Below are 17,604 nucleotides of genomic sequence, written 5' to 3'. Positions count from 1 at the left end.
AAACTCACCTTTTTGATCAGAAAACCACACGTAAGACTTTTTTCTAAAGCATCGACGTGAATGGGTCCATTAATTTTAAATTCTGGGCATCGAGGTGCAAATGTGTCAGTCAGAGTAAGAAACAACTGCAGTTCATGGTGCGACTGTATAGTTGCTATCACGCCTATATCCATCAGTCTCCCTTCAAGAAATATGGTAACCCCACTACAAAAGGCAATCTCCATGCCCAATACGAATATGGCAACCAACCTTGCGAAGTTTTTTTAAGCAAGAATTAAAAAATAATGTATATGCACGAGAGGAGACTATGAAATCTCTGTCAAATGTATCTCCCTCTGAACATATAAATGGTAGATTAATAATGACTGTAATCTAGTAATTAATTCCATGGAGTTTTTTGCGGCACATGTCCATTTGATTAGTTTAATACTATAAACAAAGAAACACATATCTGATTTCTTTGGTAGTAGGTCAATTTCGGCAGTAGCATTGGTAATGGAGTCAGAAGCTGGGATATCAAGTCCTCCTCCCAGTGGTCTACTTTCTTGCATTTCCAACTTCCATTTGCTTGATTTCATTTCCGTGTTTAATATTTTGCACTAGATTTACTTACTTAGCACTAGATTTAGAAGTTCTTGTGCTGAAAATTTTGATTTGATTATCTCCTAATCTGCAATTAGTTAATCAAGATTTCTGTACTTCTAGTGTTCGGCAACTTCATAATCAACATTTTTTGTTGGCTGGTTGCAGTTATCAAAGAGGAACTTATCAAGAAACTTATTATTGGTGTATCAAAGTTTTGGTGTAGTTTATGGAGACTTACGTCCCCGTTATATGTCTATACAAGCACTTTCGTTGGGAGATTGCAAGATCATCAAAACGAAGAAGCGATTTTCGGTGCATTCTCATTGATTTTCTGGACGCTTACATTGATACCTTTGGCTAAGTATGTCTTAATCGTTTTGAGTGCGGATGACAGTGGTGAAGGTGCGAAGTGGCACAGATTGTTTATTCAATTGGTAATTGACTTATTGATAGTGTGAGGTAGGGTCTGATACGTACTTGTGAAAATGCTCAGGTGGAACATTTGCGCTTTACTCATTGCTCTGCAGGCATGTCAAATTTAGTCTACTTCCAAACCGACAGCCAGCTGATGAGGAGTTATCCGCATATGGTCCCTCAACACAGTTAGCAGTATCCTCTCGGTTGAAAAAGTTCCTTGAGAAGCATGAAAGATATAGAACAGCACTACTGATTGTGGTATTATGTGGCGCGTGTATGGTTATTGGAGATGGCATTCTTACTCCAGCAATTTCAGGTAATTTTATTGTTTGAGATCCTGAATTTGGTTTATCTTCTTAATCCAGCATGTCTGACATTTCTGACTCTTAAGCATGGGCTTGTTTGCCAATTTCAGTTCTCTCATCTGTCTCTGGACTAGCTACTCAAGTGAAACTAACTGAAGGTAAGTAGAAGCGTTAGACCTTTCAATATTGACTTTAAAATCCTGGTTGTTCGACCATGGATTCACTCTGCACCGGCTTTCTTCATTTTGTGAGATGTTGAATTTCTCCAGCTGAGGTAAATCTTATTGCGTGTGGTATATTGGTGGGGCTCTTTGCGCTGCAACGTTTTGGCACCCACTGGGTTGCTTTTCTGTTCGCACCCATTGTTATCATTTGGTTGATGTCACTTTTTGCCATCGGACTGTATAACACAGTATATTGGAATCCTAAGATTGTGGTTGCAATGTCTCCACACTATATCATCAGGTTCTTTAGAGAGACGGGTAGAGATGGTTGGATTGCCCTTGCAGGAATTCTTCTTTCCATTACAGGTACGTCAGGCCAACATAGAGTGTGGGATGGTTCAAGCACTAGGTTTTCTTGTGGACATGAATTTGCAGAACCAATCAGTTTATTTATTAAACCAATCAGTTTATTTATTAAAAGATGGTGGTCAATTGGTTATTATAAGTTTAGAATTTGGATTTAAAAACTAAACAAAGTCATCCTCACCTTTTTCTTTTTTTTTCTAGATTCTATAAGACTACTAAAGCCTTTCTGGTTCTCGCAGGTACTGAAGCTATGTTTGCAAATCTTGGACATTTTACTGCTTTGTCAATAAGGGTAAAATCTTGACTGGCTTAGTTATATGCACAGTGACATTTTAACACATAACTAGACGTAAATAACAGCTCTGTGGGATATATTGCTGTTTTGTAGCTTGCTTTTGCATTTGTGGTTTACCCATGTTTGGTAGTGCAATACATGGGGCAAGCTGCTTTCCTCTCTAAAAATCTCTCTTCTATTCCGACAAGTTTCTATGACTCGGTACCAAGTGAGTTGTCTTGCACATGGATGTGTGTTCCTTTTCCTTCGGTATCCCTTGATATTACCCGTAATTGACTAATTTCATATGTGACCTGTGACCACAAACCTCAGTTTTGTCTGACTTCCATCTTTAAATTTCCAACAGAAACTTTATTTTGGCCAGTCTTTGGAATAGCGACCTTAGCAGCCATTGTTGGGAGTCAAGCGGTCATCACAGCTACCTTCTCTATAATCAAACAATGCAATGCCCTCGGTTGCTTTCCAAGAGTTAAAATTGTTCACACCTCAAGACACATGTTTGGACAGATCTATATTCCAGAAATAAATTGGATCCTCATGATACTTTGTCTTGCTGTGACAGTTGGATTCCGAGACACAACCTCGATTGGAATTGCTTATGGTAAGTCTATTGTTGGATTACACGTACCAGCCAAAGCAGCTGGCTTAGTATAGCAGGATTCAACTCTCTTATAGTCATTAATTATATAGGTTCTTTGTCACTCACGGTCCCAGCTGATCCCTCTTTCTTATTCTTTTCCAGGCATTGCTTGCATAACTGTTATGTTTATCTCAACTTGGCTGATGGCGCTAGTCATTGTCTTCGTATGGCAGAAAAATATACCTACTGCTGCCGCTTTTCTTCTTTTATTTGGATCCATCGAGGGGATTTACTTATCCTCTTCAGTCACTACTGTTCCTCATGGAGGTTGGCTTCCCCTAGTTCTTGCTTTGATTTTTATGGGAATCATGTACACTTGGCACTATGGCACTCGCGAGAAGTACAACTTTGATCTTCATAACAAGGCCTCCTTGAAATGGCTACTCACCCTCAGTCCCAGCCTTGGGATTGCCAGAGTGCCTGGGATAGGCCTCATCTACTCAGAACTGACAACAGGGATTCCAGCAGTCTTTTCTCATTTTGTAACTAATTTCCCTGCGTTCCACAAGGTCTTAGTGTTTGTTTGTGTGAAATCAGTTCCAGTTCCCTACGTATCACCCGAAGAAAGGTTCCTCATTGGGCGGCTCGGCCCTAAATCTTACAGAGTGTACCGCTGCATTGTAAGGTATGGATACAAGGACATCCAGCGGGACGACAGTGACTTTGAGAACCAGATCATACATAGCATTGCAGAATTCATCCAGATGGAAGCAGCAGATGTATCCCAGTTCTCGAGCTCTGGGTCTCCATCTTCAGGTGGAAGGACGGCGGTTATAAGCATCAGGTCTGTCGAATCTTTAATAGTTACTGAGCAATTAGAGTTAGAGGTAAATGCTTCCATCCAAAGCAGCGAATCCTCGACCTTTCAAAGCTTGCGGTCTGTGTATGAGGAGGAGAACCCATGTATCAGAAGGAGAGTGAGACTCCAGTTACCACAAAGTTCAGCTATGGACTCTTGTGTGAGGGAAGAACTGACGGACTTGATACAAGCGAAAGAAGCAGGGATAGTGTATATAGTGGGGAACACTTATGTAAAGGCTCGAAGGTCATCTTCATTTTTAAAGAAGATGGTAATTGATATTGGCTATTCGTATCTGGATAAGAATTGCAGGGGAGCCTCAGTGGCGCTGAACGTCCCTCACTTGAGTCTCATTGAAGTAGGAATGATTTACTATGTGTAGCTGCAGGATACATAATTCAGATGAAAGTTTATATCAGCTAGAAGAGTCGCAAGATTCTTCAACTACCGTTTAAACATAAGAAATTTTGTATGCGTTTTCAGGTATTGCCTGTCACCGCATTGGTAATTCTGTAACTAAAGCCTCTAGAAGACTAGAACATAACTGTAAAAGCCACTAAACATTTTGGGTTGTCTGAAACTTTCATAGAATGATTGGCACTGTATAAGCAAACCACCAACAAGTGAGCAATAACTTTGAATAGGCATTACAGTGCCAGCAATTCCATGAAGGTTTCAGATTTCCTTGAAAAAGAAAATGAAAAAGAAAAACTCTACCTCTATGATCAGAAGAATTGAAGCAAATCACACAAAGATTCTAAAGCATTGATGTGAATGGGCACAGTAAGTTTAAATTGGGCCTTCAGGTGCAAATAGACTAAAAAATTCAAAATACACTGGAAGCTTTACAGACAGCTATAATAGATGATGGTCGAGCTGATAATCTGTTCGCTCGTGAGATATTCTTCATTAATTATTCATCAGACATGCTTGATTACTATTTTTTCAGTCATGATTCTGTACTTGGACGAGTTTTCCTCTTCTTCACTTCGTCTTCCTTTCTGTATCTCCGTCTAGATAACATACTACATACTACATTGCTCAAGTCATCAAAGTGATCTATCCACTAGATAATCTTGAGAATCAACAAACAATGTTGTCTACCTATAATGGAAACTAGGCAACTACAAGATTGCTAGACAAAAGGCTCTTTAGTTCCTTGTCTAAAGAGCCTAACCACCCAAACAGGTGGAGATTAAGCTGAATTTAATTGTTTTGTGTTGTGATCATACACGATTGCAGAATTCTCCATTTCAACGGGCAGCATGCATGACATTGACAATTTCTACATGGACTGCAATTTGTGAGCTCACCAAATTATACGGGAGTTAGCTGGATCAGTCAAGAAGTTCGTACCTTGTCCTTTTTCAACTCCTGGAGCTGAGTGCAAAAGCGAACTTTATGCTGCCTGGACTCAGCATGCAGCTTTCCAAGCTACTGAATAATTTGATCCTTGGGTTTTGATTCAAATGCAAGTAAAGCTTGTTGAGGTTACCATCAGACCGAACTTTCTTGGTTTCGGTTCAGTTGGTTGTACACAAAAAATAAAAGTCAGATATGAAAAAGTAAAAATTTTCAAGTCAGTGAACTAAAACCATCTCTGAGTCCGTTTTAAGAGGCAACCTTGTAGAGTGAATCCACGTTAACGGGAATAGAGGGTTATGCTCTCGCTGCAGCTTAGCTACCATTTTCAAGCAATCAAGCGGTTGCAGGGCCGTCATTAAGGAATCCTGTCCTCAAATGTGCATCTAGCAACCCCTTCTCTAGCTTGACCTCCCTCCCTTTTCGGTCTATTACCAAGCTCTTCTTTTGCAGCCTGGTACAATTAGAAGCACGAGAAAACTGGAGCTCCTAATACAGCATTAAAGGCTGGGACTACACGATTCAACATAGGAGTGTCAACAGTAATAGATTTCTACTTTAGCACACCAACCTTTTTTCCCCCGAATTCCGCTCGCAGTCCAAACTGCTGCACCCTCAAACCTAGTAATTTCAAAATTTGATGTAAACATGTCCTTGATATAAGCAGTTTTCTTGAAGATATTGCAGGGAGCTCCAACTAGCTTGATTTTCTTCACTATCTTCACGGCATGATTAAATTCAAGTGCGACAACAGTTGCTGTATTCCGAAATGCTGCCTGACGACTCAAATGCAAACCATTCAGCAAACAAAGTAAAGATGCAAGAAACGGAAATATTATTACATATCTTTCTTTAAATTATATCATTCAAGACATCCTCTGCCACGATAAATACGTCTTATCATCCATGTTTCTGATCATCCACAAAGGAACCTTAATGATTAATTTAATCGGAAATGCTCACATAAGAAAACTTACGGAGCCACACAGTACTTTCACATAGAAGTGGATCAGGGAAAGACAAATACTGCGGAATATACAAAAGTTCATTCTATCTTTTATCAATATTTGGATAAAGACATATAATAGACTTAACTTTTGAGCATACATGGGATAATCATATTTCACGAGCGTAAATACACATATCCCACACCAAGTTTTGCAATATATGAAACCAATAAAGATTAATACTGCAAAAATCATCTTCCAAATATCTTAAAATTTAAATAAATAAATCTATTGCAAGATGAAAATTGTTGGAAATAACTATGTGTAATCACAATAGTTGTTATTCCAAAGCCTAGTTATCCTTCTTAAAAAACATAAGAATAAATTCTCATAAGAAGTTTCCTAGAAATAAATAAATAAATCCTAATACCAAAGAAGAGTATCATAAGTAAAAACTAAAGAACACTTTTGGAACATTCACCGGTATTAATTAAGAATATTTAACTTGAGACTAGCTGCATCAGTTGCATCTTCAGAGAAGATATCTTCATTAAGGAGATCCTTAACCTATATCTTCATGAGAAAAAGGTCAGAGTTAACCTTTTCCAACTTAGTTCGTAACACACTAAGATCTTTCATAGTATCAACGAGCTGCAGCTTTGCATTCTCAAAATATTTCAGAAAATCATGAACCACTTCAGCAGAGATCATCTCAACCTTTTCAACATCTTGATGAGTATATGCATAATAGCATGATACACCATAATTGAGTTTGTCAGCTTCAACAATGGTTATTTTCTTCTTCTCATCGAAACCGAAATATATTGAATTATCAACAAAATCTTCTGGCAAATCCCAAGAACAAGGAGGAGAAGACATTCTTGATAAGAGAAACCTAGAGTGAGATAACTCAACTCAATAGGAAAGGTATATAAACGGTTCCATGGAAGTTTCAGGGTATCTATAGTCGGTTCGTGACATGTAACATGGGTACCCGTACGAAAACAACCCTGAACCTAAAACAAAAGGAAGGGCAAACCAAGAAAACTTTTTGCAAAGCAAAGTTTAGCTAAGTGAATATTTTCACAATTCTTAGCTCCATAAATTTTATATTCCCGCCAGAGAAAAAATTTAGAGCATAAGAGTAGTATTAAATTAAAAATCATAAGAATTTTAGAATTAACAAGGACAAAATCAAATACAGATACTTATGCAAAAATGTCTGCAAACGATAATCCAGCTAAGGACGATAAGAAAATAACTCGTCAACCAGAGAAAATTTTTTCCAATAAGTATACCTGATCATATCTCACTCAATCAGGATTTTTTGTGAGTGAGATTTTAACCTTGTGATTAATTAGCATAAGTATGAGCTTTGCGCTCATCGAATGAATGTTGTTCACATTTAAACCTCTTTTTCCTAATTTTTTTAGGAAAACTTTTTTGTTGTGAAAAGTTATCAAAAAACTTACTATCATCAATATAAGATGCATAGTATGGATTCTTACCTGAAGGGTATTGACCAGAGGAATTTGACAGCCTGTTGATGAGCTCTTTTTATATTATCAAATTTAGGTTGTCTTATATGCCTCCATTTTTGCTTCCTTCTTCTGGCACCTTATTCACATCAAGAACAACAACATCTCCCTTTTTTTCGAAGAAGATCCTTGAACTCTTCTTGGAAGATTTGTGTTAAGATTACGGTGACAAGCTTGAACATTTGAGGAACAAATCGAACTGACTTTCCTGGAAGGATTCACAGGATGAGTACTAAAACCCATCGGTTTAGGCATAAGAATGTCAGTTACACCTTTGAGAATTGAATCTAAGGTGTGTTGAAGTCTAACAATAGAATTGTCATTCAACCTAGATTTGCTCTTTCGTTCAACATGTCCTTTTGAATCACAAAATAGACACAGTTTATGATCACCTGAGTGATTAGAGTGAACACGCTTAACACCATCGTTAGGATATTTCTTCCTTCCGTGTGATGTGGAGATTCCTTGATTAGAGGAAGAAACAAGCACATCTTTGCCAATAGGAAGGGATTGCGATTTAGCTTCTGGAACTGAACTCATAGTTGGGTTAGAAGCGATTGGTATAGCGGACTCATCGTAACATCCTTGAGTATAGAGTTTACTTAAAAGATTTTCAATTTCCACGGCATCCTCTTTGAGTTTCGCCTCGATCAAGGTTCCTGAAGAACAAACTAAGGCGCTTCCTCTCGAAGGACCTTTAATTGAGAGTCACGATTATTTATCATACAAATAAGCACATTGACTTTGTATTTCATCGGATTGATTTCATCGGCCTGGATTCTAACAAGTTTTAGAATCACTGCACTTTCTTTGGCTGCTTCCCTTTCAACTCAGAGTCATACTCGTCGGTAAGGTAATCAAGGTAATAATTAGTAATGCTAGTCTGTTTTGTTGGAACACAATGTTCATCTATATTCAAGATTGACAAATCTTTCTCTTTAATAGACGCCATGGAAACAAAACTTTTGTTTCCGGTGATGCGTTTATCAGAGATAAGAAAATTGTCCATAGAGTCAGATTGCTACAAACACAGACTTATGAGGTCTTAACGTGTTTACCTGCTCCGATACCAATTGAAAAAGCGGGGGGTACAATAACCACATCCAATATTTCATTTATAAATGTATATGGACAAACTCATATATACTTTCAAGAGAGTAAACTAGACAGTCAGACTCAATCTTTAGAAAAGCATATCCGAGAGTTGTATCTCAGTTTCTTAATATAATCAGCAAATCAAACAGATAGAAATTTGTGAGCTTGATTAATATAAGAAACAAGTTGGATGGTATCAAAAACCAATATCCAAGTGTCAATCAACAACCCAAAGGTCGGATTCACAAACTGATTGAACTTACGCACAACCTGTTATATTTCAATTATATAAAATATATGCGGAAAAGAAATAACACAGACATCAAAAATTTTGTTAACGAGGAAACCGCAAATGCAGAAAAACCCATGTACCTAGTCCAGCTTTGAACACCACATTGTATTAAGCCTCTACAGGCCGACTACAAGTTAACTTCGGACTGGAATGTAGTTGAGCCATAACCAATCCCACACTGATTAAGGTACATTCGCTTTCCTTACGTCTCCAGGACCGCACCAGATTCTACGCACTTGATTCCCTTAGATGATCTCACCCACAACAAAGAGTTGTTACGACCCAAAGTCGAAGACTTAATAAACGAATCTGTCTCACACAGAAAAGTCTATATAGATAGATAAATCTGTCTCCCACAGAAATACCTATGAAGTTTTGTTCCGTCTTTTAATAAATCAAGGTGCACAGTAACCAATTGATATACCAGACTTATATTCCCGAAGAAAAGCCTAGGAATATTAATCACCTCACAATAACTTAACTATATGGTAATAGAACAAGTTATTGTGGAATCACAAACGATGAGACGAAGATGTTTGTGACTACTTTTTAATCTTACCTATCGGAGATAAATCTCGAGCAAATCTTAGAGAAGATAGTACTTAATACGATAAAACAAAGTAAGATCAGAACACGCAACTACAGAGAAAATAGTTGGGTTTGGATTCATAATCCCAATGAAGTCTTCAAGTCGTTAACCTATGAGGGTTTTAGGAAAAACCTAGGTTAAAGGAGAATCGACTCTAGTCGCAACTAGTATCACACAGGATGTGTGGGGATTAAGTTTCCCAGTTGCTAGAGTTCTCCCTTATATAGTCTACAAATCGGGGTTTGATAGCTTTGAAACAAAGCAATCAATATTCACCGTTAGATGAAACCTTATCTAAGAGCCAAGCTAAGTTTTCTTGAAACCAAAGAAATATCTCTTCACCGTTAGATGGTCTTACCTTGTTACACACAAATGAAATGTACCTTCCTTTAGATATGGGTGACCGTACCTAAATGTGTGCACTAGGTTGGCTCAACAATAGTTAACCAAAGTTAGCCGTATGAACACTTTCATATAAACCTTGTTCATCTTAACACATCTAGTTCAAATGAGTCAAATGAAACTAGCTATGTTATTCATAGAGTTGCAATTGTTTATATTCTCATAGAAGTATACACGATACAATTGAAGCAAAATCGGTTTTGGTTCACTCGAATCAATTCATGAACATTAAAGCCACGGTTTGCAAAATATTGCATTCCTTATCATATAAATGTATTTGTTCATGACTTAGCCGATTTTAGAACTTAACCACTCAAGTATGAAAAAGGGTACGCATACCTAAGTTGTCAGACTTGGTCTGTGTTCGCCAGTATGCAAATGAGTACGCATATTGTTGTACACAACCGAACTCAGTTGAAGTTAGTATGCAAACGGGTACGCATACTATAGTTCCCGAACTTCAACTGACTTTACCAGTACACATACGGGTATGCATACTATATTCCCGACTTGGAATACATTTGCAACAGTTAGCATACAAGTACGCATATTGTTCTATGTCCAATCATTGGTTAATCGTTCTAAACTCTCATTTAAATCATTGAAACATTCTTAGAAGACGGGAATAACTGTCTTACACAAACTATAAGATTCAAAGAAATTTTCAAGTGATCGAATGATCAATACGAAACATTTCGAGTCTACATCAAATGACTGTCTCACACAAATCATATAAGATATTACCAGGCGATTTTCACATGATCATCTTTTGACTTTCGTCAAGGATCAAAGATGAACTTCGTTAAATCAAAATCTTACCAACAAATATTTCGAGAAATATGTAAGCGAGTTAAACTCAGCTCGAAATATCAAATGTGTATAATATGAATACTATATAGCTATACGACTTTGTCTCAAATAGGAGATAGAAAGACATAGACTTTTGTGTGATAGATGAGTTCAAGTATCCACATACTTTTTGTTCTTGAAGTTCCTCCAATCCCTCCTTAGTAAATCTTCGTCTTCAATCGATGAACGTCGTGGTCTAAAGCTCAACTACACATTCTATCCTAGTCCGAGACATAGCTATAAGTAGACTTGAAATCAAGACTTATAATTTTGACAACTAAACTTGACAAACAAGCTTGAGATAGCAACGCTTGCGAGTTTGACCGAGTAGTGGTCTAACACTGAGATTAGAGAATTTAGCAATAAATAGGTCCTCTATTTCTCCAAGCTAACAGGACAACTTTCTCATAAATTCTCAGAGCAATTCTTCTTCAAACCCTAGAATTCTCTGATCTCTCTCTCTTCATCTGCTTCCCTCCCTAAGACCAGCCCTAAACCTTCATCCCTGTGACTGAAGCAGCCTTTGAACGACCACTGTGCGTGGTTTAGGAGAAGACTTAAAAGACGAGAGTACCCAAATACACCACAATCTTTTATTTTGATCACAACCTATACAAGACCCAATGTGTATAAACCTCTTGGAGCAACTTGGAATAGGGTTAGTGCGAACTGGCCTAACTCATAAATAAATATCAAACTCAAGTGAAGAAATCCAATACACATTGTGTGATTGTCTATGGATATGAAATCGAGACAATACAACAACAAAGTGATCACTTGATAAAAAGGTACGGTAATAACCGAAACCAATAGGATCAATATCAAGCGCCCTGTTAACGTACAAGTGCAATTTACTTTAATTATAAAATAATTATAATGTGGAAAGATAAAAGTAGATAGCAAAGCAAGATTTTGTTAACGAGGAAACTGCAAATGCAGAAAAACCCCGGGACCAAGTCTAGAATTGAATACTCTCAGAATTAAGCTTATATACAAAATCTAAACCAACTTCGTATAGTTGAGACCAAGCAACTACCCCTAGTTCACTCAGTTTCCTCAGTATCTCTGCGCTTCCGACTTCGATGAGTGCACGCACTGGAACAATTCCTTTGGATCGTATTCCAAACAGTAAAGGAACAACAAATATGTTTGGTAACAACTCTATTGATTCTTTGTTCAAGAATTATTAAATCATATGCAATGGCTCTTCCGTTTAATTAAGCTAATAAACCCCTTTAACTGGTTAGATCAATCCAGTATCTATTACCGAAGTAATAAGATCGGGATTTGTAACAATCAAAATAGATCTCAAGAGAACTATTAGGCATTATCGATCTCACGCAACTAATTAATCAAATGAATCTGATTCTAGTTGGATCCCATCCGATCAAGGTTTTTGCAACACAAAGATATGAGAAACCAAATAATAAATCTTATTCTTCTTCAAATCTTCTACGATCTTCAATAAAAACCTGCACAACACCACTTGAATCTCTTGTGATCAATCACGCATAGAATGGAGTCTGTTGACAATGGAATCATGGGTTATCACAATATTTCTTTAGAACTACAAACAGTATAAAGATCCTGTCGATACTTCGATCCAGTTTGAGTGAATCTTATATCAGAAGAGAAGATTCTCAAACATAAGAAAACCTAGGCGCAACCAAAGTCTCAACAATCGTTAGTCAATCAAATCAATCAAAAACTAATAACACTGTAATTATCTAGTTTCCCACCAACGGTACTCGTAGAGCTTCTTGATCCCACAGAAGTCTTTAAACGAGCGGTCGTAAGAGATTTCGCCTAATCAGGGTACTTTTCTCTCCGAATAGACGGATCCACCAGAAACAACGAAAAGATGAAGTTTTCCTGGTGTTGAGGGGTGAATATTGTTTTGATTCTACCCGTCCTAGTCACACCTAATGACACCACTTTCCAAGAATAGTGAGAGGGAGAACTTGCTTTATATTGTACCTTGTCCTTCCATATATAGACTTTCCCAAAAGCCCCTCTTTTTATGACATCATGCCACATGTCCTAAACCTCCTTAATTACCACTAACGTCATCCCTTTTCTAATATAACCTTCTCATTCTCCATTAATCCCCTCCTTGTCCCTTTTGTCTTATTGATACTTTCTTAGTAGACTTGGGATTTAGTCCTCATGTATTGTGTTGGGTTTGTCTCCCCTTTGGTGCATTCTAGCTCCGCTAAGGGGTATTAATTTTCATGTATCAACATTAGTCCCCTGACTGTTGGGTCAATTGTCAAATGAACCAATAGTCAACTGATCTTTTCAGGTGCGCCCCTCTTGGAAATTAGGAATAATAATAATAATAATAAAATAAACCTTTTTTGTTTGTTTGCTGGCTCCATGATCCTTGGTGGCGGCTGATCTTCCGCGTCGTGCGGAACCTTTTCAGTTCTGTCAGTTTCCCCCCACTTTATAACCGCCACATTCGAGTCCCAGGATCTCCTATATATAGACCCACCGGCCTGCTCCTCTTTTCTTTACTCTACCCTTGCATTTTCTTGTTACTTCATTCTAAACACACCATACACGCGCCATGTCTAGAAGTTCTACCAGTAGTAGTTCGTCTGAGGAGGAATCCAAGGAGTCTGAGGGGATAATGAGCGCTGGTTCTGAAACAATTGACGGCACTAACCAGGAGGAAATCCAAATACCTCCTCCAGAAAACGGCAGGTCATATACGATTTAGCGCTGAACCTGATGAGTCTCCGTGATGGTAAGCGCGTCCCTCCTTTGGATGACGTCCTCGTCCCGCGCCTCCTGAAGCCTTATGTATTGCCTTATCCACCCGCTCCTGGATGGCTCATGCGCCCTGAGGCAGATACCCTGGATGCTTTCTCATTCAAGAAGGTGTCGCGTATGGCTATCCATCGCGGTGACTATGATCTTCCTGCTATCGAAATTCGCTCTTCGTCTGCCACGCCCCCCATATAGCCACATATGACGTCTTATATCCGTTCTAACCCGGATCATGTAACAATTTTTCCTAAGGCGAGTATAGAGGAAGCCATCAACTCGTTCCTGAAGCGAGAAGTGGCGAGGTGTAAGCGTGATATGATGAAGCTCTTTTGCCATTGGGCGTCTCCCGTTCATACCGTATTCTTCGCATGGGGAGAGGCTACTATGGTCCTGGAGGATGTAGTTTCTCTTATATGACTGCCTATTCATGGTAGTCACACGTATGACGAAGCAGCCGTTTTTCAAGCTCTATATGATGAGGATAGGAGACTGCGGGCCTATCTATTGGACTGCAAGGATGATTCTCGAAATGAGCAGGTGAGGCGAGATCAATTGCCGACAAAGGGGGAAATGAATGGAAGAATACAGGAGCTAGTAAGAAGGGGGAATCGTCTTCCGCTGCTAAAGGAAAATCCAAAATGTTTAAGGAGAAAAAATACTCTTCCACGCGCCCAATAGGAGAACCCTTACTCGCCAGTTCCACTTGTGCTTACAAAGCGATCCATGGCTCGCCTACTCCTGCTGCTCAGCAGGTTCTAAATTTGTTACCAAATGCAACCGACGCGCCTCTTTTCCTTTCTGGATCAAGTATTGAGCTCCGCAGTTAGTTGGGGAAAAGGTCCTCCCCCCCGAGGGAAATAAAGAAACCCTCATGTCGAACTGGCTGCTTACATCTTGTTTTAGCTTTGCCACAACGTGTTCGAGTATAGTCCTCAGGATACAATCAAGAGAGAGCATGTGCCGATGACAATATTTTTATCTCGTGGCGTCTCTTTCCCTCTTGCGCCGGTGTTTTTAGGCGGTTTATACCGTCATCTGGACCTGTTTTATCATGATGTTCACATAGTCAATGCAACCCATAAGGTTGAGACCTACATTCCGGCCTCTTTCATGAGAGCATGGTTTTGGGAGAATCTCGCTTAGTATGCCCCTGATCCTCATATTTTTTTAGCAGTTCAGCGCGAGGAAGACATGGAACAACACAACTGTATGGTTAAGAAGGTTGTCGTTTCCTATGGCTATTCGCGGATGGCTCTTTGGAACGGTAAGGGGAAAGTTCCCAAGGGCGATATAGCTCAATATATGGACGTAGCCAAATCTTCACGTCGTTTTCTCATCATGACGGTCGTTCTGGTCCTGCATATTTTGGTTTTACTTCGCCCTTTGAGGGAACATAATAGAATTCGAAGCAGTTCTCGATAGATTCAGATTTTGACTCGGTGATGACGGCGTTGCCTGGTTATCTTCCTGGTTTTCACGCTGGAAAGTTTATCGCCATGTCTTATAATCCTGACCGCGTATCTCGACAAGTTGGTTTTGATCAAGGGGCTCGTCCTATGTTTCCTCCTTGGAGTGGTTCCGAAATTACAGATATTGTTGCTAGTTTTGATCGTTTTGTTTTCAAGGGGACGACGCGCCTGAGTGACCGAGTCACCGGGAACTAGATTTTACTTTCAATAACCTATTCTTGAGCGCCGTCTAGCGCTTACCGAGCGGGTAAATGAGTATCAACTTCTTACGCGTCGCCGAGCTCTAAATTTCCTCCTACGCGATTCATGTCCTCCCCGTGATTTATCTTATGAGGATCTCCGTACATTGTACGCATCTGGTAGGATTAAGCTCGATGATGTTATAACAGCAAAGAATCGTCTTAGCTCGGGCATCAAAGGTCGACCTCTGGACCCTTAGTGACTTCCTGAGATCCCCCTGAGGGTCACGCGCCCATAAGGCGGAAGAAAGGATCGAAGCCCTTTTATGATCATAAACCTTCTAAGTTGCACGTGCCTAGGTCTACTACTAGTCTTCCGGTGGCGCATGTATTTATCGTCTGTCCTACGTTTTTATCTTCTTCTTCTTTCTCTCCTCTTTTTTTTTTTTTTAGAAAACAGTGAGTACTATGTTCTCAGGAGGCTCCCCCACCCAGTCCCCTGTAGTGGAAAGCGCCTTCTTACTTGATGGAGGAGTATCTGAACTTGCCTGAGAGTGATTGGTCTAAGAAGATCCTTGTCAAGAAGGCTAAACGGGAAGCGATTAAATCGTTTGTTTCCCAACCATGTTATTCTGTTGATATATCGCCTCTTCATCCTATACAGGATCGCAGAGAAGTGCGTCCCAACCTCCCCGAGGCGCCGGTGGTATTCCAACTCCTTCATTCGTGGATATAGTACGAGACCTTGGAGTCAAATTGTCTGAATGAGATGGCTGGGTGACCCCACGCCTTCATATATCATCAGTCAATCCCCTACTGGCTGAAACTATTCGTTTCAGGGGTGAAGCTCCAGCGTCTCCTAGTGACGTGTTGTATTCAACGAGTCCCTCTGGGTCGAATCGGTCAGTTTTTGGTGGGTCTTCGACCCACGTGGCACCACCAGTGGATGACCCTAAAGGTAACTTACGCATTCCCCTATTTAATACGTGTATTTGTTTTTCTCACTCTCTTTTTCTTCTCTCTTCTTTTTTTGTATAAATCTGAGCGTTTCTTTGCAATGTTGCTCACTTTTCATTTTCCAGGTCCTGCAAGTGACTCTGAATCATCTTCTGGATCTTCTGCATATCGTTCTAAACCTTTTGATCTTCCGCTGGATTCATCTACTCCTGAGGTTAGTTTCTTCCTTATTTATTCGTTTTTTGTTGTTGCATTTCCGCGTACTTATTAGTGCTCGTCTTTCTTTGGTTGTAGAACATGGGCAATAATCACAAAGAGACTACCAGACCTGATAGTTCTAGCGCGGATGGCGTGCGGCGCGTACTTCCCGGTATTGATGGGTCTGCAAAGTGCGCCCGTACGGACGGAAATTATTCTGCATTGCCTGGTCGCACAGAGAACCGTCCCAACGCCCCTAACGCGCTGTCGACCCCTGAGGATGTAAAGTTTTGTTTCCCCAAGGTGTTGAGTGCCGCTGCGGCTGGTGTCGATACTTCCACCCATACGTTGGTTCATGGCTTTTGAGTGTCATCTGTTTTTGCTGTCGCGTATAGGGACATTGTGGAGCGCGACGGTGGTCACATGGTGAAGGCAGATCTCCTGGACATGCAGACTTTTTGTTATATGACTAAAAATCTCATTAAGGTCGCCGACCAGCTTACGCGGGTGAATAACGGTCCTATTTATACGAAGATGATGCATGATTTGGAAACTACCATTTGTTCGGCGGCTAACCTCAACTTTCCGGTGGGGTGGTTAGACGAGTTGCTGAAAAAAGTGATGGATCGTAATGACCCTCGTATGCATCTCCCAGAACAAATTTCTCAGTTGGAGAAGGAGATGGCGAAGCGTTCAAAGACGACTGCTGCTAGGAAGACAATGCTAAACTAGATTATTGCTAATGTGGGGGCGGCGAGTGATGAGGTGATACGGTCAGAGACCGCGGAGGAGGAGGTTCGTTTGGAACTCGAGAAAAAGCAACAAGAGTGGTCTGTGTTCCAATCTGCTTGATGCACTTCCTCCTTTTTATTCTATTTTTCGTCAATTATTACGCGGCCTTTATTTCCTTTGGAAAATTTGCTTGTGTTGTTATTTGTGGATGTTTTAGTTTGCAGGATGTTTCTATTTGATGTATTGTGTTTATTTGTTTAATTCCAAGTTTATCATTCTTAATCCGGTGTTTTATTGTGCTTTGGTGAAGATGGGGTGTATGTTCGATTAAACGTGCCTGCTCCCTTCTTCCCCCTTTTTATTTTTATTGGGAATTGAGGTAGGACGAGGCTAAACACGCCTAGTCTTCCTTGTTTTTGGTAGATGGGTGGGGTGGGATGGGATAGGTCGTTGCTTAAACGCGCCTAATCCCTCCTTTTTTGCGGAGGTTAGGTGGGACAGATAGGGCGTTCGTTAAACGCGCCTACTCCCTCCTTTTTTTGCAGAGGTTGAGTGGGATGGGATAGATCGTTGGTTAAACGCGCCTGCTCTCTCCTTTCTTTTTTGCAGATGGATGGGGTTGGATGGGATAGGACGTTGGATAAACGCGCCT

At 39.9% G+C, this 17,604-nt stretch overlaps 1 protein-coding gene across 1 annotated transcript; it reads left to right on the top strand.

Moving 5' to 3' along the window:
* The first annotated feature begins 477 nt into the window (after positions 1-477).
* On the top strand, positions 478-4,194 carry LOC113274948 (potassium transporter 4-like). Its single transcript, XM_026524370.1, has 9 exons — positions 478-535; positions 751-987; positions 1,079-1,318; positions 1,418-1,465; positions 1,577-1,837; positions 2,077-2,129; positions 2,226-2,340; positions 2,479-2,733; positions 2,875-4,194. Exons 1-9 carry the CDS (start codon positions 496-498, stop codon positions 3,951-3,953), a joined length of 2,328 nt encoding a protein of 775 aa, XP_026380155.1. The 5' UTR covers positions 478-495; the 3' UTR covers positions 3,954-4,194.
* Positions 4,195-17,604: the final 13,410 nt, after the last annotated feature.

This window comes from Papaver somniferum, chromosome 4, assembly GCF_003573695.1.
Source record: "Papaver somniferum cultivar HN1 chromosome 4, ASM357369v1, whole genome shotgun sequence".
Classification (NCBI taxonomy): Eukaryota; Viridiplantae; Streptophyta; class Magnoliopsida; order Ranunculales; family Papaveraceae; genus Papaver; species Papaver somniferum.
Note: the sequence above shows the minus strand (reverse complement) of the source record. Positions and strands in the feature narration are given on the sequence as shown.

Coding starts and splice junctions, on each gene's coding strand:
- LOC113274948 (XM_026524370.1), top strand. CDS start 496: ATGGAGTCAGAAGCTGGGATATCAAGTCCTCCTCCCAGTG. Junction 536..750: donor ATCAAGTCCTCCTCCCAGTG/GTCTACTTTCTT, acceptor GGCTGGTTGCAG/TTATCAAAGAGGAACTTATC. Junction 988..1,078: donor TGCGGATGACAGTGGTGAAG/GTGCGAAGTGGC, acceptor GAAAATGCTCAG/GTGGAACATTTGCGCTTTAC.